Genomic DNA, 26,902 nt, shown 5'->3' with positions numbered 1-26,902 from the left:
CCATTTGTGACCAAGATTTAACTTCCTGACTGATGTATTGAGATGTTGTTTCAATATATCCACATAATTTTATTTCCTCATGAGCCGTCTATTTTGTGAAGTGCACCAGTCCCTCCTGCAGCAAAGCACCCCCACAACATGATGCTGACACCCCCCGTGCTTCACGGTTGGGATGGTGTTCTTCGGCTTGCAAGGCTCCCCCTTTTTCCTCCAAACATGATGATGGTCATTATGGCCAAACAGTTCTATTTTTGTTTCATCAGACCAGAGGACATTTCTCCAAAAAGTACGATCTTTGTCCCTGTGTGCAGTTTGCTTTTTCATGGCGGTTTTGGAGCAGTGGCTTCTTCCTTGCTGAGCGGCCTTTCAGGTTATGTCAATATAGGACTCGTTTTACTGTGGATATCGATACTTTTGTACCTGTTTCCTCCAGCATCTTCACAAAGGTCCTTTGCTGTTGCTCTGGGATTGATTTGCACTTTTCTCACCAAAGTACGTTCATCTCTAGGAGACAGAACGCTTCTCCTTCCTGAGCGGTATGACGGCTGCGTGGTCCCATGGTGTTTATACTTGCGTACTATTGTTTGTACAGAGGAACATGGTACCTTCAGGTGTTTGGAAATTGCTCCCAAGGATGAACCAGACTTGGCTGATTTCTTTTGATTTTCCCATGATGTCAAGCAAAGAGGCACTGAGTTTGAAGGTAGACCTTGAAATACATCCACAGGTACACCTCCAATTGACTCAAATGATGTCAATTAGCCCATCAGAAGCTTCTAAAGCCCTGACATCATTTTCTGGAATTTTCCAAGCTGTTTAAAGGCACAGTCAACTTAGTGTATGTAAACTTCTGACCCACTGGAATTGTGATACAGTGAATTATAAGTGAAATAATCTGTCTGTAATCAAATGTTGGAAAAATGACTTGTGTCATGCACAAAGTAGATGTCATAATCGACTCGCCAAAACTTTAGTTTGATAACAAGATATTTGTAGAGTGGTTGAAAAACGAGTTTTAATGACTCCAACCTAAGTGTGTGTAAACTAGTTTTAATGACTCCAACCTAAGTGTATGTAAACTAGTTTTAATGACTCCAACCTAAGTGTGTGTAAACTAGTTTTAATGACTCCAACCTAACTGTATGTAAACTAGTTTTAATGACTCCAACCTAAGTGTGTGTAAACTAGTTTTAATGACTCCAACCTAAGTGTATGTAAACTAGTTGTAATGACTCCAACCTAAGTGTGTGTAAACTAGTTTTAATGACTCCAACCTAAGTGTGTGTAAAATAGTTTTAATGACTCCAACCTAAGTGTGTGTAAACTAGTTTTAATGACTCCAACCTAAGTGTGTGTAAACTAGTTTTAATGACTCCAATCTAAGTGTATGTAAACTAGTTTTAATGACTCCAACCTAAGTGTGTGTAAACTAGTTTTAATGACTCCAATCTAAGTGTATGTAAACTAGTTTTAATGACTCCAATCTAAGTGTATGTAAACTAGTTTTAATGACTCCAACCTAAGTGTATGTAAACTAGTTTTAATGACTCCCAACCTAAGTGTATGTGAACTAGTTTTAATGACTCCAATCTAAGTGTATGTAAACTAGTTTTAATGACTCCAACCTAAGTGTGTGTAAACTAGTTTTAATGACTCCAACCTAAGTGTATGTAAACTAGTTTTAATGACTCCAATCTAAGTGTATGTAAACTAGTTTTAATGACTCCAACCTAAGTGTGTGTAAACTAGTTTTAATGACTCCAATCTAAGTGTGTGTAAACTAGTTTTAATGACTCCAACCTAAGTGTGTGTAAACTCGTTTTAATGACTCCAATCTAAGTGTATGTAAACTTCCCACTGCAGCTGTATCTGTTGTTCCTAGTTTGATTTGTCACATGCAACAGTCCAGTGAAGTGCTGATCTTGCCAGCCCTTCCCAACAGGGCAATATAAACTGTCTGTTTAATGTGTGATGGGTGTATAGTATAGCAGTGTTTCCCAACTCCAGTCCTCCAGTACCCCCAACAGCCCAACTCCAGTCCTCCTGTACCCCCAACAGCCAAACTCCAGTCCTCCTGTACCCCCAACAGCCCAACTCCAGTCCTCCTGTACCCCCAACAGCCCAACTCCAGTCCTCCCGTACCCCCAACAGCCCAACTCCAGTCCTCCAGTACACCCAACAGCCCAACTCCAGTCCTCCTGTACCCCCAACTGACCTGATACCTGTAGAGAACCATTCACACTGACCTGATACCTACGGAGAACCATTCACACTGACCTGATACCCACAGAGAACCATTCACACTGACCTGATACCCACAGAGAACCATTCACACTGACCTGATACCTACAGAGAACCATTCACACTGACCTGATACCTACAGAGAACCATTCACACTGACCTGATACCCACAGAGATCCATTCACACTGACCTGATACCTACATAGAACCATTCACACTGACCTGATACCTACAGACAACCATTCACACTGACCTGATACCCACAGAGAACCATTCACACTGACCTGATACCTACAGAGAACCATTCACACTGACCTGATACCTACAGAGAACCATTCACACTGACCTGATACCTACAGAGAACCATTCACACTGACCTGATACCTACAGAGAATCATTCACACTGACCTGATACATACAGAGATCCATTCACACTGACCTGATACCTACAGAGAACCATTCACACTGACCTGATACCTACAGAGAACCATTCACACTGACCTGATACCTACAGAGAACCATTCACACTGACCTGATACCTACAGAGAACCATTCACACTGACCTGATACCTACAGAGAATCATTCACACTGACCTGATACCTACAGAGATCCATTCACACTGACCTGATACCTACAGAGAACCATTCACACTGACCTGATACCCACAGAGAACCATTCACTCAGACCTGATACCTACAGAGAACCATTCACACTGACCTGATACCTACAGAGAACCATTCACACTGACCTGATACCTACAGAGATCCATTCACACTGACCTGATACCTACAGAGAACCATTCACACTGACCTGATACCTACATAGAATCATTCACACTGACCTGATACCTACAGAGAACCATTCACACTGACCTGATACCTACAGAGAACCATTCACACTGACCTGATACCTACAGAGATCCATTCACTCAGACCTGCTACCTGTATTTTGGGTACAGGGTCTGTGGAAATGCAGGAGTGATAACCCCAAGCGTCTTACAGACACGCCAAAAGCTGCTCTAAAGGAGCTGGCATGGTGTGTTAGTGTGATCTTTGTCTGGGTATGAAAGGGGTATTTCTGGTTCCACCCAAGGCAAAAGCAGCCTCAGCTGTTCCTGTGCAATACGCACTCACATTCCACAACATAGTCAAACTCAATACATCTAGACAGCAAACAAATAGTCCCACCTACATTCATCTGATATCATCCGACCTCCCCCTCAATAACCTCCCCAACATGATGATACATTCATCTGATATCATCCCACCTCCCCCTCAATAACCTCCCCAACATGATGATACATTCATCTGATATCATCCCCCTCAATAACCTCCCCAACATGGTGATACATTAATCTGATTTCATCCCACCTCCCCCTCAATAACCTCCCCAACATGATGATACATTCATCTGATATCATCCCACCTCCCCCTCAATAACCTCCCCAACATGATGATACATTCATCTGATATCATCCCCCTCAATAACCTCCCCAACATGGTGATACATTCATCTGATATCATCCGACCTCCCCCTCAATAACCTCCCCAACATGATGATACATTCATCTGATATCATCCCACCTCCCCCTCAATAACCTCCCCAACATGATGATACATTCATCTGATATCATCCCCCTGAATAACCTCCCCAACATGATGATACATTCATCTGATATCATCCCCCTCAATAACCTCCCCAACATGATGATACATTCATCTGATATCATCCCCCTCAATAACCTCCCCAACATGATGATACATTCATCTGATATCATCCCCCTCAATAACCTCCCCAACATGGTGATACATTCATCTGATATCATCCCCCTCAATAACCTCCCCAACATGGTGATACATTCATCTGATATCATCCCCCTCAATAACCTCCCCAACATGATGATACATTCATCTGATATCATCCCCCTCAATAACCTCCCCAACATGATGATACATTCATCTGATATCATCCCCCTCAATAACCTCCCCAACATGATGATACATTCATCTGATATCATCCCACCTCTCCCTCAATAACCTCCCCAACATGATGATACATTCATCTGATATCATCCCCCTCAATAACCTCCCCAACATGATGATACATTCATCTGATATCATCCCCCTCAATAACCTCCCCAACATGATGATACATTCATCTGATATCATCCCACCTCCCCCTCAATAACCTCCCCAACATGATGATACATTCATCTGATATCATCCCCCTGAATAACCTCCCCAACATGATGATACATTCATCTGATATCATCCCCCTCAATAACCTCCCCAACATGATGATACATTCATCTGATATCATCCCCCTCAATAACCTCCCCAACATGGTGATACATTCATCTGATATCATCCCACCTCCCCCTTAATAACCTCCCCAACATGGTGATACATTCATCTGATATCATCCCACCTCCCCCTCAATAACCTCCCCAACATGGTGATACATTCATCTGATTTCATCCCACCTCCCCCTCAATAACCTCCCCAACATGATGATACATTCATCTGATATCATCCCACCTCCCCCTCAATAACCTCCCCAACATGATGATACATTCATCTGATATCATCCCCCTCAATAACCTCCCCAACATGATGATACATTCATCTGATATCATCCCCCTCAATAACCTCCCCAACATGATGATACATTCATCTGATATCATCCCACTCCCCCTCAATAACCTCCCCAACATGGTGATACATTCATCTGATATCATCCCCCTCAATAACCTCCCCAACATGGTGATACATTCATCTGATATCATCCCACCTCCCCCTCAATAACCTCCCCAACATGGTGATACATTCATCTGATATCATCCCCCTCAATAACCTCCCCAACATGATGATACATTCATCTGATATCATCCCCCTCAATAACCTCCCCAACATGATGATACATTCATCTGATATCATCCCACCTCCCCCTCAATAACCTCCCCAACATGATGATACATTCATCTGATATCATCCCCCTCAATAACCTCCCCAACATGGTGATACATTCATCTGATATCATCCCACCTCCCCCTCAATAACCTCCCCAACATGGTGATACATTCATCTGATATCATCCCACCTCCCCCTCAATAACCTCCCCAACATGATGATACATTCATCTGATATCATCCCACCTCCCCCTTAATAACCTCCCCAACATGGTGATACATTCATCTGATATCATCCCACCTCCCCCTCAATAACCTCCCCAACATGGTGATACATTCATCTGATATCATCCCCCCCAATAACCTCCCCAACATGGTGATACATTCATCTGATATCATCCCACCTCCCCCTCAATAACCTCCCCAACATGGTGATACATTCATCTGATATCATCCCACCTCCCCCTCAATAACCTCCCCAACATGATGATACATTCATCTGATATCATCCCACCTCCCCCTTAATAACCTCCCCAACATGGTGATACATTCATCTGATATCATCCCACCTCCCCCTCAAAAACCTCCCCAACATGGTGATACATTCATCTGATATCATCCCCCTCAATAACCTCCCCAACATGATGATACATTCATCTGATATCATCCCCCTCAATAACCTCCCCAACATGATGATACATTCATCTGATATCATCCCCCTCAATAACCTCCCCAACATGGTGATACATTCATCTGATATCATCCCACCTCCCCATCAATAACCTCCCCAACATGGTGATACATTCATCTGATATCATCCCCCTCAATAACCTCCCCAACATGATGATACATTCATCTGATATCATCCCCCTCAATAACCTCCCCAACATGATGATACATTCATCTGATATCATCCCACCTCTCCCTCAATAACCTCCCCAACATGATGATACATTCATCTGATATCATCCCCCTCAATAACCTCCCCAACATGGTGATACATTCATCTGATATCATCCCCCTCAATAACCTCCCCAACATGATGTTCCATTCATCTGATATCATCCCCCTCAATAACCTCCCCAACATGGTGATACATTCATCTGATATCATCCCACCTCCCCCTCAATAACCTCCCCAACATGGTGATACATTCATCTGATATCATCCCACCTCCCCCTCAATAACCTCACCAACATGGTGATACATTCATCTGATATCATCCCACCTCCCCCTTAATAACCTCCCCAACATGGTGATACATTCATCTGATATCATCCCACCTCCCCCTCAATAACCTCACCAACATGGACACTACCACATTATGGCAATAATCAACCCTGTGATAAAATGATTATTCTAGTGCTGAGTATTGCTGTGGTGAAATCCCTATGGGTCCTGGTGAAACCCTATGGGTCCTGGTCAACAACCCTATGGGTCCTGGTGAAACCCTATGGGTCCTGGTCAACAACCTTCTGGGTCCTGGTTAACAACAACCCTATGGGTCCTGGTGAAAACCCTAGGGGTCCTGGTCAACAACCCTATGGGTCCTGGTCAACAACCTTCTGGGTCCTGGTTAACAACAACCCTATTGGTCCTGGTCAAAACCCTATGGCTCCTGGTCAAAACCCTATGGGTCCTGGTCAACAACCCTATGGATCCTTGTCAACAACCCTATGGGTCCTGGTCAAAACCCTATGGGTCCTGGTCAACAACCCTCTGGGTCCTGGTCAAAACTCTATGGGTCCTGGTCAAAACCCTATGGGCCGTGGTGTAAACCCTATGTGTCCTGGTGAAACCCTATGGGTCCTGGTCAAAGCCCTATGGGTCCTGGTGAAACCCCTATGGGTCCTGGTGAAACCCTGTGGGTCCTGGTGAAACCCTATGGGTCCTGGTGAAACCCCTATGGGTCCTGGTCAAAACCCCTATGGGTCCTGGTGAAACCCTATGGGTCCTGGTGAAACCCTATGGGTCCTGGTGAAACCCCTATGGGTCCTGGTGAAACCCCTATGGGTCCTGGTGAAACCCTATGGGTCCTGGTGAAACCATATGGGTCCTGGTGAAACCCTCTGGGTCCTGGTGAAACCCTATGGGTCCTGGTGAAACCCTATGGGTCCTGGTGAAACCCTCTGGGTCCTGGTGAAACCCCAATGGGTCCTGGTGAAACCCTTATGGATCCTGGTCAAAACCCCTATGGGTCCTGGTCAACAACCTTAAGGGTCCTGGTCAACAACCTTATGGGTCCAGGTCAACAACCCTATGGGTCCTGGTCAACAACCTTATGGGTCCTGGTCAACAACCCTATGGGTCCTGGTCAACAACCCTATGGGTCCTGGTCAACAACCCTATGGGTCCTGGTGAAACCCTCTGGGTCCTGTTCAACAACCCTCTGGGTCCTGTTGAAACCCTATGGGTCCTGGTCAACAACCCTATGGGTCCTGGTCAACAACCCTCTGGGTCCTGGTAATAACCCTCTGGGTCCTGGTCAAAACCCTCTGGGTCCTGGTCAACAACCCTATGGGTCCTGGTTAACAAGCCTCTGGGTCCTGGTTAACAACCTTCTGGGTCCTGGTTAACAACAACCCTCTGGGTCCTGGTTAACAACCCTATGGGTCCTGGTCAACAACCCTATGGGTCCTGGTCAACAACCCTATGGGTCCTGGTCAACAACCCTATGGGTCCTGGTGAAACCCTCTGGGTCCTGTTCAACAACCCTCTGGGTCCTGTTGAAACCCTATGGGTCCTGGTCAACAACCCTATGGGTCCTGGTCAACAACCCTCTGGTTCCTGGTCAAAACCCTGTGGGTCCTGGTCAAAACCCTCTGGGTCCTGATTAACAACCCTCTGGGTCCTGTTCTGGTTAACAACCATATGGGTCCTGGTTAACAAGCCTCTGGGTCCTGGTTATAACCCTATGGGTCCTGGTAATCAACGGCCCTCTGGGTCCTGGTCAACAACAGCCCTCTGGTTCCTGGTTAACAACCCTCTGGGTCCTGTTCTGGTCAACAACCCTATGGGTCCTGGTTAACAACCCTATGGGTTCTGGTTAACAACCCTCTGGGTCCTGTTTAACATCCCTCTGGGAGCTGGTTAACAACCATCTGGGTCCTGGTTAACAACCCTCTGGGTCCTGTTCTGGTTACCAACCCTATGGGTCCTGGTTAACAACCCTATGGGTCCTGGTTAACAACCCTCTGGGTCCTGGTTATAACCCTATGGGTCCCGGTCAACAACAGCCCTCTGGGTCCTGGTCAACAACAGCCCTCTGGTTCCTGGTTAACAACCCTCTGGGTCCTGTTCTGGTCAACAACCCTCTGGGTCCTGGTTAACAACCCTCTGGGTCCTGGTTAACAACACTATGGGTCCTGGTCAAAACCCTCTGGGTCCTGGTTAACAACCCTCTGGGTCCTGGTTAACAACCCTCTTGGTCCTGGTTAACAACCCTCTGGGTCCTGTTCGTGTCAACAACCCTATGGGTCCTGGTTAAAACCACTATGGGTCCTGGTTATAACCCTCTGGGTCCTGGTCAACAACCCTCTGGGTCCTGGTTAACAACCCTCTGGGTCCTGGTCAATTACCCTCTGGGTCCTGGTTAACAACCTTCTGGGTCCTGGTTAACAACCCTCTGGGTCCTGGTGAAACCCTATGGGTCCTGGTTAACAACCCTCTGGGTCCTGGTTAACAACCCTCTGGGTCCTAGTTAACAGCCCTCTGGGTCCTGGTTAAACCCCTCTGGGTCCTGGTCAACAACCCTCTGGGTCCTGGTTAAACCCCTCTGGGTCCTGGTCAACAACCTTATGGGTCCTGGTTATAACCCTATGGATCCTGGTTATAACCCCATGGGTCCTGGTCAACAACCCTCTGGATCCTGGTTAACAACCCTCTGGGTCCTGGTTAACAACCGTCTGGGTCCTGGTCAAAAACCTTATTGTCCTGGTGAAACCCCTATGGGTCCTGGTGAAACCCTATGGGTCCTGGTGAAACCCCTATGGGTCCTGGTGAAACCCTATGGGTCCTGGTGAAACCCCTATGGGTCCTGGTGAAACCCTATGGGTCCTGGTCAAAAACCCCATGGGTCCTGGTGAAACCCACTTGGTCCTGGTGAAACCCCTATGGGTCCTGGTGAAACCCCTATGGGTCCTGGTGAAACCCTATGGGTCCTGGTGAAACCCCTATGGGTCCTGGTGAAACCCTATGGGTCCTGGTGAAACCCCTATGGGTCCTGGTGAAACCCCTATGGGTCCTGTTCAACAACCCTCTGGGTCCTGTTGAAACCCTATGGGTCCTGGTCAACAACCCTATGGGTCCTGGTGAAACCCTATGGGTCCTGGTGAAACCCCTATGGGTCCTGGTGAAACCCTATGGGTCCTGGTCAAAAACCCCATGGGTCCTGGTGAAACCCACTTGGTCCTGGTGAAACCCCTATGGGTCCTGGTGAAACCCCTATGGGTCCTGGTGAAACCCTATGGGTCCTGGTGAAACCCCTATGGGTCCTGGTGAAACCCCTATGGGTCCTGTTCAACAACCCTCTGGGTCCTGTTGAAACCCTATGGGTCCTGGTCAACAACCCTATGGGTCCTGTTGAAACCCTATGGGTCCTGGTCAACAACCCTATGGGTCCTGGTCAACAACCCTCTGGGTCAAGGTCAAACCCCTCTGGGTCCTGGTCAAAACCCTCTGGGTCCTGGTCAACAACCCTATGGGTGCTGGTTAACAACCCTCTGGGTCCTGGTTAACAACCCTATGGGTCCTGGTTAACAACCCTCTGGGTCCTGGTTAACATCCCTCTGGGTCCTGGTCAACAACCCTCTGGGTCCTGGTTAACAACCCTCTGGGTCCTGGTTAACAACCTTCTGGGTCCTGGTTAACAACAACCCTCTGGGTCCTGGTCAAAACCCTATGGGTCCTGGTTAACAACCCTCTGGGTCCTGGTTAACAACCCTCTGGGTCCTGTTCTGGTTACCAACCCTATGGGTCCTGGTTAACAACCCTATGGGTCCTGGTTAACAACCCTCTGGGTCCTGGTTATAACCCTATGGGTCCCGGTCAACAACAGCCCTCTGGGTCCTGGTCAACAACAGCCCTATGGTTCCTGGTTAACAACCCTCTGGGTCCTGTTCTGGTCAACAACCCTCTGGGTCCTGGTTAACAACCCTCTGGGTCCTGGTTAACAACCCTATGGGTCCTGGTCAAAACCCTCTGGGTCCTGGTTAACAACCCTCTGGGTCCTGGTTAACAACCCTCTGGGTCCTGGTTAACAACCCTCTGGGTCCTGTTCGTGTCAACAACCCTATGGGTCCTGGTTAACAACCCTATGGGTCCTGGTTATAACCCTATGGGTCCTTGTGAAAACCCTCTCGGTCCTGGTTATAACCCTCTGGGTCCTGGTCAACAACCCTCTGGGTCCTGGTTAACAACCCTCTGGGTCCTGGTCAATTACCCTCTTGGTCCTGGTTAACAACCTTCTGGGTCCTGGTTAACAACCCTCTGGGTCCTGGTGAAACCCTATGGGTCCTGGTTAACAACCCTCTGGGTCCTGGTTAACAACCCTCTGGGTCCTAGTTATCAGCCCTCTGGGTCCTGGTTAAACCCCTCTGGGTCCTGGTCAACAACCCTCTGGGTCCTGGTTAAACCCCTCTGGGTCCTGGTCAACAACCTTATGGGTCCTGGTTATAACCCTATGGATCCTGGTTATAACCCTATGGGTCCTGGTCAACAACCCTCTGGATCCTGGTTAACAACACTCTGGGTCCTGGTTAACAACCTTCTTGGTCCTGGTTAACAACCCTCTGGGTCCTGGTCAACAACCCTCTGGGTCCTGGTTAACAACCCTCTGGGTCCTGGTTATAACCCTCTGGGTCCTGGTTAACAACCCTCTGGGTCCTGGTTATAACCCTCTGGGTCCTGGTCAACAACCCTCTGGGTCCTGGTTAACAACCCTCTGGGTCCTGGTTATAACCCTCTGGGTCCTGGTTATAACCGTCTGGGTCCTGGTTAACAACCCTATGGGTCCTGGTTAACAACCCTATGGGTGGGGTGGACAGGGGGGTGGGGGGGTTCAGTGTAAAGCAGAAACCTGTTGACTTGTGCTGGGCATGCTGTTGTTCTGCTGTGCCAACGTCTCTGTGTTGTGATTTGATTCGCCACTTGATCACACACCCCAGGTGGCTGTGATGACGTACGTTTTCTGTGTGGTGCCATGCTCTGCTTAGTCAACACCTACCTACTGTTCTGTGTCTGCTGACTCATTTAGACCGGAAAGGGCCGTAGGACACACACTCACACACACGCACGCACACACACACACACACACACACACACACACACACACACACACACACACACACACACACACACACACACACACACACACACACACACACCGGCCCCTGTGGAGACTGTAGTAGATGTATTAGAAAGGGCTCAGGCTCCCCCCAGTGCATCTATGAAATGAGGCCCTGTACTCCCTCCAATTGAGGCCCCGTACCTCCTCCAAATGAGGCCCTGTACCTCCTCCAATTGAGGCCCTGTACCCCCTCCAATTGAGACCCTGTACCCCCTCCAAATGAGGCCCTGTACCTCCTCCAATTGAGGCCTAGTACCCCCTCCAAATGAGGCCCTGTACCTCCTCCAAATGAGACCCTGTACCCCCTCCAAATGAGGCCCTGTACCTCCTCCAATTGAGGCCCTGTACCTCCTCCAATTGAGGCCCTGTACCCCGTCCAAATGAGGCCCTTATACCCCTCCAAATGAGGCCCTGTACCTCCTCCAATTGAGGCCTAGTACCCCCTCCAAATGAGGCCCTGTACCTCCTCCAATTGAGGCCCTGTACCCCCTCCAATTGAGGCCTAGTACCCCCTCCAAATGAGACCCTGTACCCCCTCCAAATGAGGCCCTGTACCTCCTCCAATTGAGGCCTAGTACCCCCTCCAAATGAGGCCCTGTACCTCCTCCAAATGAGGCCCTTATACCTCCTCCAAATGAGGCCCTTATATCCCCTCCAATTGAGGCCCCGTACCCCCTCCAAATGAGGCCCTGTACCTCCTCCAATTGAGGCCCTGTACCTCCTCCAAATGAGGCTTTGTACCCCCTCCAATTGAGGCCTAGTACCCCCTCCAAATGAGACCCTGTACCCCCTCCAAATGAGGCCCTGTACCTCCTCCAATTGAGGCCTAGTACCCCCTCCAAATGAGGCCCTGTACCTCCTCCAAATGAGGCCCTTATACCTCCTCCAAATGAGGCCCTTATACCCCCTCCAATTGAGGCCCCGTACCCCCTCCAAATGAGGCCCTGTACCTCCTCCAATTGAGGCGCTGTACCTCCTCCAAATGAGGCCCTGTACCTCCTCCAATTGAGGCCCTGTACCTCCTCCAAATGAGGCCCTGTACCTCCTCCAAATGAGACCCTGTACCTCCTCCAAATGAGCCCCTGTACCCCCTCCAAATGAGACCCTGTTCCCCTCCAAATGAGGCCCTGTACCCCGTCCAAATGAGACCCTGTACCCCCTCCAAATGAGACCCTGTACCCCCTCCAAATGAGGCCCTGTACCCACTCCAAATGAGGCCCTGTACCTCCTCCAAATGAGGCCCTGTACCCCCTCCAAATGAGACCATGTTCCCCTCCAAATGAGGCCCTGTACCCCCTCCAAATGAGACCCTGTACCCCGTCCAAATGAGGCCCTGTACCCCCTCCAAATGAGGCCCTGTACCTCCTCCAAATGAGACCCTGTACCCCTCCAAATGAGGCCCTGTTCCCCCTCCAAATGAGGCCCTGTACCCCCTCCAAATGAGACCCTGTTCCCCTCCAAATGAGGCCCTGTACCCCGTCCAAATGAGACCCTGTACCCCCTCCAAATGAGACCCTGTACCCCCTCCAAATGAGGCCCTGTACCCACTCCAAATGAGGCCCTGTACCTCCTCCAAATGAGGCCCTGTACCCCCTCCAAATGAGACCATGTTCCCCTCCAAATGAGGCCCTGTACCCCCTCCAAATGAGACCCTGTACCCCGTCCAAATGAGGCCCTGTACCCCCTCCAAATGAGGCCCTGTACCTCCTCCAAATGAGACCCTGTACCCCTCCAAATGAGGCCCTGTTCCCCCTCCAAATGAGGCCCTGTACCCCCTCCAAATGAGACCCTGTTCCCCTCCAAATGAGGCCCTGTACCCCGTCCAAATGAGACCCTGTACCCCCTCCAAATGAGACCCTGTACCCCCTCCAAATGAGGCCCTGTACCCACTCCAAATGAGGCCCTGTACCTCCTCCAAATGAGGCCCTGTACCCCCTCCAAATGAGACCATGTTCCCCTCCAAATGAGGCCCTGTACCCCCTCCAAATGAGACCCTGTACCCCGTCCAAATGAGGCCCAGTACCCCCTCCAAATGAGGCCCTGTACCTCCTCCAAATGAGACCCTGTACCCCTCCAAATGAGGCCCTGTTCCCCCTCCAAATGAGGCCCTGTGCCCCCTCCAATTGAGGCCCTGTACCTCCTCCAAATGAGGCCCTGTACCTCCTCCAAATGAGACCCTGTACCCCCTCCAAATGAGGCCCTGTACCTCCTCCAATTGAGGCCCTGTACCTCCTCCAATTGAGGCCCTGTACCCCGTCCAAATGAGGCCCTTATACCCCTCCAAATGAGGCCCTGTACCTCCTCCAATTGAGGCCTAGTACCCCCTCCAAATGAGGCCCTGTACCTCCTCCAATTGAGGCCCTGTACCCCCTCCAATTGAGGCCTAATACCCCCTCCAAATGAGACCCTGTACCCCCTCCAAATGAGGCCCTGTACCTCCTCCAATTGAGGCCCTGTACCCCCTCCAAATGAGGCCCTGTACCTCCTCCAAATGAGACCCTGTACCCCCTCCAAATGAGACCCTGTACCCCGTCCAAATGAGGCCCTGTACCCCCTCCAAATGAGGCCCTGTACCTCCTCCAAATGAGACCCTGTACCCCTCCAAATGAGGCCCTGTACCTCCTCCAAATGAGGCCCTGTACCCCCTCCAAATGAGGCCCTGTACCTCCTCCAAATGAGACCCTGTACCCCTCCAAATGAGACCATGTACCTCCTCCAAATGAGGCCCTGTACCCCCTCCAAATGAGACCCTGTACCCCCTCCAAATGAGACCCTGTACCTCCTCCAAATGAGGCCCTGTACCCCCTCCAAATGAGACCCTGTTCCCCTCCAAATGAGGCCCTGTTCCCTGTCCAAATGAGGCCCTGTACCCCCTCCAATTGAGGCCCTGTACCTCCTCCAAATGAGGCCCTTTACCTCCTCCAAATGAGGCCCTTATACCCCTCCAAATGAGGCCCTGTACCCCCTCCAATTGAGGCCCTGTACCCCCTCCAAATGAGACCCTGTACCTCCTCCAAATGAGGCCCTGTACCCCCTCCAAATGAGACCATGTTCCCCTCCAAATGAGGCCCTGTTCCCCGTCCAAATGAGGCCCTGTATCCCCTCCAATTGAGGCCCTGTACCTCCTCCAAATGAGGCCCTGTACCTCCTCCAAATGAGACCCTGTTCCCCTCCAAATGAGGCCCTGTTCCCCGTCCAAATGAGGCCCTGTACCCCCTCCAACTATGCCATCAACAGCAAGATCAACATTTGATTTGAGTGTGTGTGTGTGTGTGTGTGTGTGTGTGTGTGTGTGTGTGTGTGTGTGTGTGTGTGTGTGTGTGCGTGTGTGTGTGTGTGTGTGTGTGCATGTGTAACCCTCTATGTTCTCTCTCCTCAGTCAGGGCTGGTGTACACGGAGGAGGAATGGGAGAGAGAATGGAACGAGCTGCTGAAACTAGCTTCTAGTGAACCACGTACACACAGCAGCAAGAACAACAACAATACTGTAGGGTGAGTATCACACACACATACACACACACACACACACACACACACACACACACACACATACAACAGAGAGCAGTGAGCACCAAACTAGTTTACTGTTGGATAGCTGAGTATTGAGACTGTCATGGGTCATTGACTACCAGATCAGTTATGATGGTGTCTATAGGTCAATACCAGATCAGTTATGATGGTGTCTATAGGTCAATACCAGATCAGTTATGATGGTGTCTGGTTGATGTCTGTATAAAGCCCTGACTATGGTGTCTATAGGTCAATACCAGATCAGTTATGATGGTGTCTGGTTGATGTCTGCATAAAGCCCTGACGATGGTGTCTATAGGTCAATACCAGATCAGTTATGATGGTGTCTGGTTGATGTCTGTATAAAGCCCTGACTATGGTGTATATAGGTCAATACCAGATCAGTTATGATGTTGTCTATAGGTCAATACCAGATCAGTTATGATGGTGTCTATAGGTCAATACCAGATCAGTTATGATGGTGTCTATAGGTCAATACCAGATCAGTTATGATGGTGTCTGGTTGATGTCTGTATAAAGCCCTGACTATGGTGTCTATAGGTCAATACCAGATCAGTTATGATGGTGTCTGGTTGATGTCTGTATAAAGCCCTGACTATGGTGTCTATAGGTCAATACCAGATCAGTTATGATGGTGTCTGGTTGATGTCTGTATAAAGCCCTGACTATGGTGTCTATAGGTCAATACCAGATCAGTTATGATGGTGTCTGGTTGATGTCTGCATAAAGCCCTGACGATGGTGTCTATAGGTCAATACCAGATCAGTTATGATGGTGTCTGGTTGATGTCTGTATAAAGCCCTGACTATGGTGTATATAGGTCAATACCAGATCAGTTATGATGTTGTCTATAGGTCAATACCAGATCAGTTATGATGGTGTCTATAGGTCAATACCAGATCAGTTATGATGGTGTCTATAGGTTAATACCAGATCAGTTATGATGGTGTCTGGTTGATGTCTGTATAAAGCCCTGACTATGGTGTCTATAGGTCAATACCAGATCAGTTATGATGGTGTCTGGTTGATGTCTGTATAAAGCCCTGACTATGGTGTCTATAGGTCAATACCAGATCAGTTATGATGGTGTCTATAGGTCAATACCATATCCGTTATGATGTTGTCTATAGGTCAATATCAGATCAGTTATGATGGTGTCTATGGGCCAATCAGATCACACCTGCTAAAGCAGGATGCTAGGCTATGTAAAAGACTATGGACTCTGAGGAGTTGTCATGGGCCATGATTCACACACAGACACACACACACAGACACACACACACAGACACACACACACAGACACACACACACACACACAGATACACACACACAGATACACACACACAGACACACACACACACAGACACACAAACACAGACACACACACACACACACACAGATACACACACACAGATACACACACTTGCCATTTAAATATCAGCCAACATTAGAGGTATAAATTTTTAAATGTTTACCCAATAGATCTAAATGGTTTGTGAGTGTCTGACAGGGGTTGTGTCTCGACGCAGGGTGGATAACTCAGAGGACCCTGTGTATGAGAGTCTGGAGGAGTTTCATGTGTTTGTCCTGGCTCACGTGCTGCGTCGACCAATCATAGTGGTGGCTGACACCGTGCTACGGGACTCAGGGGGAGAGGGTGAGTACACAGGCCATGCTACGGGACTCAGGGGGAGAGGGTGAGTACACAGGCCATGCTACGGGACTCAGGGGGAGAGGGTGAGTACACACGCCATGCTACGAGACTCAGGGGGAGAGGGTGAGTACACAGGCCATGCTACGGGACTCAGGGGGAGAGGGGGAGTACACAGGCCATGCTACGGGACTCAGGGGGAGAGGGTGAGTACACACGCCATGCTACATACTGCAGAGACCCATTGTAGTGGTGGTTAGATGCTATGTACTGCAGAGACCCATTGTAGTTGTGGCTAGATGCTACGTACTGCAGAGACCCATTGTAGTGGTGGCTAGATGCTATGTACTGTAGAGACCCATTGTAGTGGTGGCTAGATGCTATGTACTGTAGAGACCCATTGTAGTTGTGGCTAGATGCTATGTACTGCAGAGACCCATTGTAGTGGTGGCTAGATGCTATGTACTGTAGAGACCCATTGTAGAGGTGGCTAGATGCTATGTACTGTAGAGACCCATTGTAGTGGTGGCTAGATGCTACGTACTGCAGAGACCCATTGTAGTGGTGGCTAGATGCTATGTACTGTAGAGACCCATTGTAGTGGTGGCTAGATGCTATGTACTATAGAGACCCATTGTAGTTGTGGCTAGATGCTATGTACTGCAGAGACCCATTGTAGTGGTGGCTAGATGCTATGTACTGTAGAGACCCATTGTAGAGGTGGCTAGATGCTATGTACTGTAGAGACCCATTGTAGTGGTGGCTAGATGCTATGTACTGCAGAGACCCATTATAGTGGTGGCTAGATGCTACATACTGCAGAGACCCATTATAGTGGTGGCTAGATGCTTCGTACTGCAGAGACCCATTGTAGTTGTGGCTAGATGCTACATACTGCAGAGACCCATTGTAGTGGTGGTTAGATGCTATGTACTGCAGAGACCCATTGTAGTTGTGGCTAGATGCTATGTACTGCAGAGACCCATTGTAGTGGTGGTTAGATGCTATGTACTGCAGAGACCCATTGTAGTGGTGGCTAGATGCTATGTACTGTAGAGACCCATTGTAGAGGTGGCTAGATGCTATGTACTGTAGAGACCCATTGTAGTGGTGGCTAGATGCTATGTACTGCAGAGACCCATTATAGTGGTGGCTAGATGCTTCGTACTGCAGAGACCCATTGTAGTTGTGGCTAGATGCTATGTACTGTAGAGACCCATTGTAGTTGTGGCTAGATGCTACATACTGCAGAGACCCATTGTAGTGGTGGCTAGATGCTATGTACTGTAGAGACCCATTGTAGTTGTGTCTAGATGCTATGTACTGCAGAGATCCATTGTAGTGGTGGCTAGATGCTATGTACTGTAGAGACCCATTGTAGTTGTGGCTAGATGCTACATACTGCAGAGACCCATTGTAGTGGTGGCTAGATGCTTCGTACTGCAGAGACCCATTATAGTGGTGGCTAGATGCTACATACTGCAGAGACCCATTATAGTGGTGGCTAGATGCTTCGTACTGCAGAGACCCATTGTAGTGGTGGCTAGATGCTACGTACTGCAGAGACCCATTGTAGTGGTGGCTAGATGCTTCGTTATGCAGAGACCCATTGTAGTGGTGGCTAGATGCTACATACTGCAGAGACCCATTATAGTGGTGGCTAGATGCTACATACTGCAGAGACCCATTATAGTGGTGGCTAGATGCTACGTACTGTAGAGACCCATTGTAGTGGTGGTTAGATGCTATGTACTGCAGAGACCCATTATAGTGGTGGCTAGATGCTACATACTGCAGAGACCCATTATAGTGGTGGCTAGATGCTTCGTACTGCAGAGACCCATTGTAGTGGTGGCTAGATGCTACGTACTGCAGAGACCCATTGTAGTGGTGGCTAGATGCTTCGTTATGCAGAGACCCATTGTAGTGGTGGCTAGATGCTACATACTGCAGAGACCCATTATAGTGGTGGCTAGATGCTTCGTACTGCAGAGACCCATTGTAGTGGTGGTTAGATGCTATGTACTGCAGAGACCCATTGTCGTTGTGGCTAGATGCTATGTACTGTAGAGACCCATTGTAGTGGTGGCTAGATGCTACGTACTGCAGAGACCCATTGTAGTGGTGGTTAGATGCTGTGTACTGTAGAGACCCATTGTAGTGGTGGCTAGATGCTATGTACTGCAGAGACCCATTGTAGTGGTGGTTAGATGCTACGTACTGCAGAGACCCATTGTAGTGGTGGCTAGATGCTATGTACTGTAGAGACCCATTGTAGTGGTGGCTAGATGCTATGTACTGTAGAGACCCATTGTAGTTGTGGCTAGATGCTATGTACTGCAGAGACCCATTGTAGTGGTGGCTAGATGCTATGTACTGTAGAGACCCATTGTAGAGGTGGCTAGATGCTATGTACTGTAGAGACCCATTGTAGTGGTGGCTAGATGCTATGTACTGCAGAGACCCATTATAGTGGTGGCTAGATGCTACATACTGCAGAGACCCATTATAGTGGTGGCTAGATGCTTCGTACTGCAGAGACCCATTGTAGTTGTGGCTAGATGCTACATACTGCAGAGACCCATTGTAGTGGTGGCTAGCTGCTACGTACTACAGAGACCCATTGTAGTGGTGGTTAGATGCTATGTACTGCAGAGACCCATTGTAGTTGTGGCTAGATGCTATGTACTGCAGAGACCCATTGTAGTGGTGGTTAGATGCTATGTACTGCAGAGACCCATTGTAGTGGTGGCTAGATGCTATGTACTGTAGAGACCCATTGTAGAGGTGGCTAGATGCTATGTACTGTAGAGACCCATTGTAGTGGTGGCTAGATGCTATGTACTGCAGAGACCCATTATAGTGGTGGCTAGATGCTTCGTACTGCAGAGACCCATTGTAGTTGTGGCTAGATGCTATGTACTGTAGAGACCCATTGTAGTTGTGGCTAGATGCTACATACTGCAGAGACCCATTGTAGTGGTGGCTAGATGCTATGTACTGTAGAGACCCATTGTAGTTGTGTCTAGATGCTACGTACTGCAGAGATCCATTGTAGTGGTGGCTAGATGCTATGTACTGTAGAGACCCATTGTAGTTGTGGCTAGATGCTACATACTGCAGAGACCCATTGTAGTGGTGGCTAGATGCTTCGTACTGCAGAGACCCATTATAGTGGTGGCTAGATGCTTCGTACTGCAGAGACCCATTGTAGTTGTGGCTAGATGCTACATACTGCAGAGACCCATTGTAGTGGTGGCTAGATGCTATGTACTACAGAGACCCATTGTAGTGGTGGCTAGATGCTACGTACTGCAGAGACCCATTGTAGTGGTGGCTAGATGCTTCGTACTGCAGAGACCCATTATAGTTGTGGCTAGATGCTACATACTGCAGAGACCCATTGTAGTGGTGGTTAGATGCTATGTACTGCAGAGACCCATTATAGTGGTGGCTAGATGCTACATACTGCAGAGACCCATTGTAGTGGTGGCTAGATGCTATGTACTGCAGAGACCCATTATAGTGGTGGCTAGATGCTACATACTGCAGAGACCCATTATAGTGGTGGCTAGATGCTTCGTACTGCAGAGACCCATTGTAGTGGTGGCTAGATGCTACGTACTGCAGAGACCCATTGTACTGGTGGCTAGATGCTTCGTTATGCAGAGACCCATTATAGTGGTGGCTAGATGCTACATACTGCAGAGACCCATTATAGTGGTGGCTAGATGCTTCGTACTGCAGAGACCCATTGTAGTGGTGGTTAGATGCTATGTACTGCAGAGACCCATTGTCGTTGTGGCTAGATGCTATGTACTGTAGAGACCCATTGTAGTGGTGGCTAGATGCTACGTACTGCAGAGACCCATTGTAGTGGTGGTTAGATGCTGTGTACTGTAGAGACCCATTGTAGTGGTGGCTAGATGCTATGTACTGCAGAGACCCATTGTAGTGGTGGTTAGATGCTACGTACTGCAGAGACCCATTGTAGTGGTGGCTAGATGCTATGTACTGCAGAGACCCATTGTAGTGGTAGCTAGATGCTTCGTTATGCAGAGACCCATTGTAGTGGTAGCTAGATGCTTCGTTATGCAGAGACCCATTGTAGTTGTGGCTAGATGCTTCGTACTGCAGAGACCCATTGTAGTGGTGGCTAGATGCTATGTACTGTAGAGACCCATTGTAGTGGTGGCTAGATGCTTCGTACTGCAGAGACCCATTGTAGTGGTGGCTAGATGCTATGTACTGCAGAGACCCATTGTAGTGGTAGCTAGATGCTTCGTTATGCAGAGACCCATTGTAGTTGTGGCTAGATGCTTCGTACTGCAGAGACCCATTGTAGTGGTGGCTAGATGCTATGTACTGTAGAGACCCATTGTAGTGGTGGCTAGATGCTTCGTACTGCAGAGACCCATTGTAGTGGTGGCTAGATGCTACGTACTGCAGAGACCCATTGTAGTTGTGGCTAGATGCTTCGTACTGCAGAGACCCATTGTAGTGGTGGCTAGATGCTACGTACTGTAGAGACCCATTGTAGTGGTGGCTAGATGCTATGTACTGCAGAGACCCATTGTAGTGGTGGTTAGATGCTAGGTGCTCAGAGACCCATTGTAGTGGTGGCTAGATGCTACATACTGCAGAGACCCATTGTAGTGGTGGCTAGATGCTTCGTACTGCAGAGACCCATTGTAGTGGTGGCTAGATGCTACGTACTGTAGAGACCCATTGTAGTGGTGGCTAGATGCTACGTACTGCAGAGACCCATTGTAGTGGTGGCTAGATGCTACGTACTGCAGAGACCCATTGTAGTGGTGGCTAGATGCTATGTACTACAGAGACCCATTGTAGTGGTGGTTAGATGCTATGTACTGTAGAGACCCATTGTAGTTGTGGCTAGATGCTACGTACTGCAGAGACCCATTGTAGTGGTGGTTAGATGCTACATACTGCAGAGACCCATTGTAGTGGTGGCTAGATGCTTCGTACTGCAGAGACCCATTATAGTGGTGGCTAGATGCTTCGTACTGCAGAGACCCATTATAGTTGTGGCTAGATGCTACATACTGCAGAGACCCATTGTAGTGGTGGTTAGATGCTATGTACTGCAGAGACCCATTGTAGTGGTGGCTAGATGCTACGTACTGCAGAGACCCATTGTAGTGGTGGCTAGATGCTTCGTTATGCAGAGACCCATTGTAGTTGTGGCTAGATGCTTCGTACTGCAGAGACCCATTGTAGTGGTGGCTAGATGCTATGTACTGTAGAGACCCATTGTAGTGGTGGCTAGATGCTTCGTACTGCAGAGACCCATTGTAGTGGTGGCTAGATGCTACGTACTGCAGAGACCCATTGTAGTTGTGGCTAGATGCTTCGTACTGCAGAGACCCATTGTAGTGGTGGCTAGATGCTACGTACTGTAGAGACCCATTGTAGTGGTGGCTAGATGCTATGTACTGCAGAGACCCATTGTAGTGGTGGTTAGATGCTAGGTGCTCAGAGACCCATTGTAGTGGTGGCGAGATGCTACATACTGCAGAGACCCATTGTAGTGGTGGCTAGATGCTTCGTACTGCAGAGACCCATTGTAGTGGTGGCTAGATGCTACGTACTGTAGAGACCCATTGTAGTGGTGGCTAGATGCTACGTACTGCAGAGACCCATTGTAGTGGTGGCTAGATGCTACGTACTGCAGAGACCCATTGTAGTGGTGGCTAGATGCTATGTACTGCAGAGACCCATTGTAGTGGTGGCTAGATGCTACATACTGCAGAGACCCATTGTAGTGGTGGCTAGATGCTACGTACTGCAGAGACCCATTGTAGTGGTGGCTAGATGCTATGTACTACAGAGACCCATTGTAGTGGTGGTTAGATGCTATGTACTGCAGAGACCCATTGTAGTTGTGGCTAGATGCTACGTACTGCAGAGACCCATTGTAGTGGTGGTTAGATGCTACATACTGCAGAGACCCATTGTAGTGGTGGCTAGATGCTTCGTACTGCAGAGACCCATTATAGTGGTGGCTAGATGCTTCGTACTGCAGAGACCCATTATAGTTGTGGCTAGATGCTACATACTGCAGAGACCCATTGTAGTGGTGGTTAGATGCTATGTACTGCAGAGACCCATTGTAGTGGTGGCTAGATGCTACGTACTGCAGAGACCCATTGTAGTGGTGGCTAGATGCTTCGTTATGCAGAGACCCATTGTAGTTGTAGCTAGATGCTTCGTACTGCAGAGACCCATTGTAGTGGTGGCTAGATGCTATGTACTGTAGAGACCCATTGTAGTGGTGGCTAGATGCTACGTACTGCAGAGACCCATTGTAGTTGTGGCTAGATGCTACATACTGCAGAGACCCATTGTAGTGGTGGCTAGATGCTACGTACTGCAGAGACCCATTGTAGTGGTGGCTAGATGCTACGTACTGTAGAGACCCATTGTAGTGGTGGCTAGATGCTACGTACTGCAGAGACCCATTGTAGTGGTGGCTAGATGCTACGTACTGCAGAGACCCATTGTAGTGGTGGCTAGATGCTATGTACTGCAGAGACCCATTGTAGTGGTGGCTAGATGCTACATACTGCAGAGACCCATTGTAGTGGTGGCTAGATGCTACGTACTGCAGAGACCCATTGTAGTGGTGGCTAGATGCTATGTACTACAGAGACCCATTGTAGTGGTGGTTAGATGCTATGTACTGTAGAGACCCATTGTAGTTGTGGCTAGATGCTACGTACTGCAGAGACCCATTGTAGTGGTGGTTAGATGCTATGTACTGCAGAGACCCATTGTAGTGGTGGCTAGATGCTACGTACTGCAGAGACCCATTGTAGTGGTGGCTAGATGCTACGTACTGCAGAGACCCATTGTAGTGGTGGCTAGATGCTACGTACTACAGAGACCCATTGTAGTGGTGTCTAGATGCTTCGTACTGCAGAGACCCATTGTAGTGGTGGCTAGATGCTACGTACTGCAGAGACCCATTGTAGTGGTGGCTAGATGCTATGTACTACAGAGACCCATTGTAGTGGTGGTTAGATGCTATGTACTGTATAGACCCATTGTAGTTGTGGCTAGATGCTACGTACTGCAGAGACCCATTGTAGTGGTGGTTAGATGCTATGTACTGCAGAGACCCATTGTAGTGGTGGCTAGATGCTACGTACTGCAGAGACCCATTGTAGTGGTGGCTAGATGCTACGTACTGCAGAGACCCATTGTTGTGGTGGTTAGATGCTACATACTGCAGAGACCCATTGTAGTGGTGGCTAGATGCTTCGTACTGCAGAGACCCATTATAGTGGTGGCTAGATGCTTCGTACTGCAGAGACCCATTATAGTTGTGGCTAGATGCTACATACTGCAGAGACCCATTGTAGTGGTGGTTAGATGCTATGTACTGCAGAGACCCATTTTAGTGGTGGCTAGATGCTACGTACTGCAGAGACCCATTGTAGTGGTGGCTAGATGCTTCGTTATGCAGAGACCCATTGTAGTTGTGGCTAGATGCTTCGTACTGCAGAGACCCATTGTAGTGGTGGCTAGATAATATGTACTGTAGAGACCCATTGTAGTGGTGGCTAGATGCTATGTACTGCAGAGACCCATTGTAGTAGTGGCTAGATGCTACGTACTACAGAGACCCATTGTAGTTGTGGCTAGAAGGTGAAAAATCTGCTGATGTGCCCTTGAGCAAGGCACTTAACCCTCATTGCCTGAGGGTCACCGTTACCAATGGCAGTCCCTGGCCATGACCCCACTCTTCCAGGTGGTCTCAGGGGGGAGTTGGACTAAACACCCCACTCTTCCAGGTAGTCTCATGGGGAGTTGGAATAAACACCCTACTCTTCCAGGTGGTCTCATGGGGAGTTGGAATAAACACCCTACTCTTCCAGGTGGTCTCAGGGGGAGTTGGAATAAACACCCTACTCTTCCAGGTAGTCTCAGGGGGGAGTTGGAATAAACACCCTACTCTTCCAGGTGGTCTCAGGGGGAGTTGGAATAAACACCCTACTCTTCCAGGTAGTCTCAGGGGGAGTTGGACTAAACACCCTACTCTTCCAGTTGGTCTCAGGGGGAATTGGAATAAACACCCTACTCTTCCAGGTGGTCTCAGGGGGAGTTGGAATAAACACCCTACTCTTCCAGGTGGTCTCAGGGGGAGTTGGACTAAACACCCTACTCTTCCAGGTGGTCTCAGGGTGGAGTTGGAATAAACACCCTACTCTTCCAGGTGGTCTCAGGGGGAGTTGGACTAAACACCCTACTCTTCCAGGTGGTCTCAGGGGGAGTTGGAATAAACACCCCACTCTTCCAGGTAGTCTCAGGGGGAGTTGGACTAAACACCCTACTCTTCCAGGTGGTCTCAGGGGGAGTTGGAATAAACACCCTACTCTTCCAGGTGGTCTCAGGGGGAGTTGGACTAAACACCCTACTCTTCCAGGTAGTCTCAGGGGGGAGTTGGAATAAACACCCTACTCTTCCAGGTGGTCTCAGGGGGAGTTGGACTAAACACCCTACTCTTCCAGGTGGTCTCAGGGGGAGTTGGAATAAACACCCCACTCTTCCAGGTAGTCTCAGGGGGAGTTGGACTAAACACCCTACTCTTCCAGGTGGTCTCAGGGGGAGTTGGAATAAACACCCTACTCTTCCAGGTGGTCTCAGGGGGAGTTGGACTAAACACCCTACTCTTCCAGGTAGTCTCAGGGGGGAGTTGGAATAAACACCCTACTCTTCCAGGTAGTCTCAGGGGGGAGTTGGAATAAACACCCTACTCTTCTAGGTGGTCTCAGGGGGAGTTGGAATAAACACCCTACTCTTCCAGGTGGTCTCAGGGGGGAGTTGGAATAAACACCCTACTCTTCCAGGTGGTCTCAGGGGGAGTTGGAATAAACACCCTACTCTTCCAGGTGGTCTCAGGGGGAGTTGGACTAAACACCCTACTCTTCCAGGTAGTCTCAGGGGGGAGTTGGAATAAACATCCTACTCTTCCAGGTGGTCTCAGGGGGAGTTGGACTAAACACCCTACTCTTCCAGGTGGTCTCAGGGGGAGTTGGAATAAACACCCTACTCTTCCAGGAGGTCTCAGGGGGAGTTGGACTAAACACCCTACTCTTCCAGGTAGTCTCAGGGGGGAGTTGGAATAAACACCCTACTCTTCCAGGTAGTCTCAGGGGGGAGTTGGAATAAACACCCTACTCTTCCAGGTGGTCTCAGGGGGGAGTTGGAATAAACACCCTACTCTTCCAGGTAGTCTCAGGGGGGAGTTGGAATAAACACCCTACTCTTCCAGGTGGTCTCAGGGGGGAGTTGGAATAAACACCCTACTCTTCCAGGTGGTCTCAGGGGGGAGTTGGAATAAACACCCTACTCTTCCAGGTAGTCTCAGGGGGGAGTTGGACTAAACACCCTACTCTTCCAGGTAGTCTCAGGGGGGAGTTGGAATAAACACCCTACTCTTCCAGGAGGTCTCAGGGGGGAGTTGGACTAAACACCCTACTCTTCCAGGTGGTCTCAGGGGGAGTTGGACTGAACACCGTACTCTTCCAGGTGGTCTCAGGGGGAGTTGGAATAAACACACTACTCTTCCAGGTAGTCTCAGGGGGAGTTGGAATAAACACCCTACTCTTCCAGGTAGTCTCAGGGGGAGTTGGAATAAACACCCTACTCTTCCAGGTAGTCTCAGGGGGAGTTGGAATAAACACCCCACTCTTCCAGGTGGTCTCAGGGGGAGTTGGAATAAACACCCTACTCTTCCAGGTAGTCTCAGGGGGAGTTGGAATAAACACCCTACTCTTCCAGGTGGTCTCAGGGGGAGTTGGAATAAACACCCCACTCTTCCAGGTGGTCTCAGGGGGGAGTTGGACTAAACACCCTACTCTTCCAGGTAGTCTCAGGGGGGAGTTGGACTAAACACCCTACTCTTCCAGGTAGTCTCAGGGGGGAGTTGGACTAAACACCCTACTCTTCCAGGAGGTCTCAGGGGGGAGTTGGACTAAACACCCTACTCTTCCAGGTAGTCTCAGGGGGGAGTTGGACTAAACACCCTACTCTTCCAGGTGGTCTCAGGGGGAGTTGGACTAAACACCCTACTCTTCCAGGAGGTCTCAGGGGGAGTTGGACTAAACACCCTACTCTTCCAGGTGGTCTCAGGGGGGAGTTGGACTAAACACCCTACTCTTCCAGGTAGTCTCAGGGGGGAGTTGGACTAAACACCCC

At 49.1% G+C, this 26,902-nt stretch overlaps 1 protein-coding gene across 3 annotated transcripts in view; it reads left to right on the top strand.

Annotated features, from left to right (window-relative positions):
- Positions 1-26,902, top strand: part of otud7a (OTU deubiquitinase 7A) — a 127,546-nt gene that overhangs the window by 77,732 nt on the left and 22,912 nt on the right. For 2 of the 3 annotated variants that reach the window (XM_090223318.1, XM_090223320.1), the window contains 2 exons: positions 14,876-14,988; positions 16,557-16,684. In XM_090223318.1, the coding sequence (XP_090079444.1) occupies positions 14,876-14,988; positions 16,557-16,684 (241 nt within the window). Of the gene's footprint in view, positions 1-14,875; positions 14,989-16,556; positions 16,685-16,741; positions 16,885-26,902 lie in introns of those variants that run through there. The other variant, XM_090223321.1, reaches the window with a different exon arrangement.

The sequence above is a fragment of the Oncorhynchus mykiss genome, chromosome 26 (assembly GCF_057628025.1).
Source record: "Oncorhynchus mykiss isolate SJ-2025 chromosome 26, ASM5762802v1, whole genome shotgun sequence".
Taxonomy (NCBI): Eukaryota; Metazoa; Chordata; class Actinopteri; order Salmoniformes; family Salmonidae; genus Oncorhynchus; species Oncorhynchus mykiss.
This window is presented reverse-complemented; position numbering and strand designations above follow the sequence as displayed.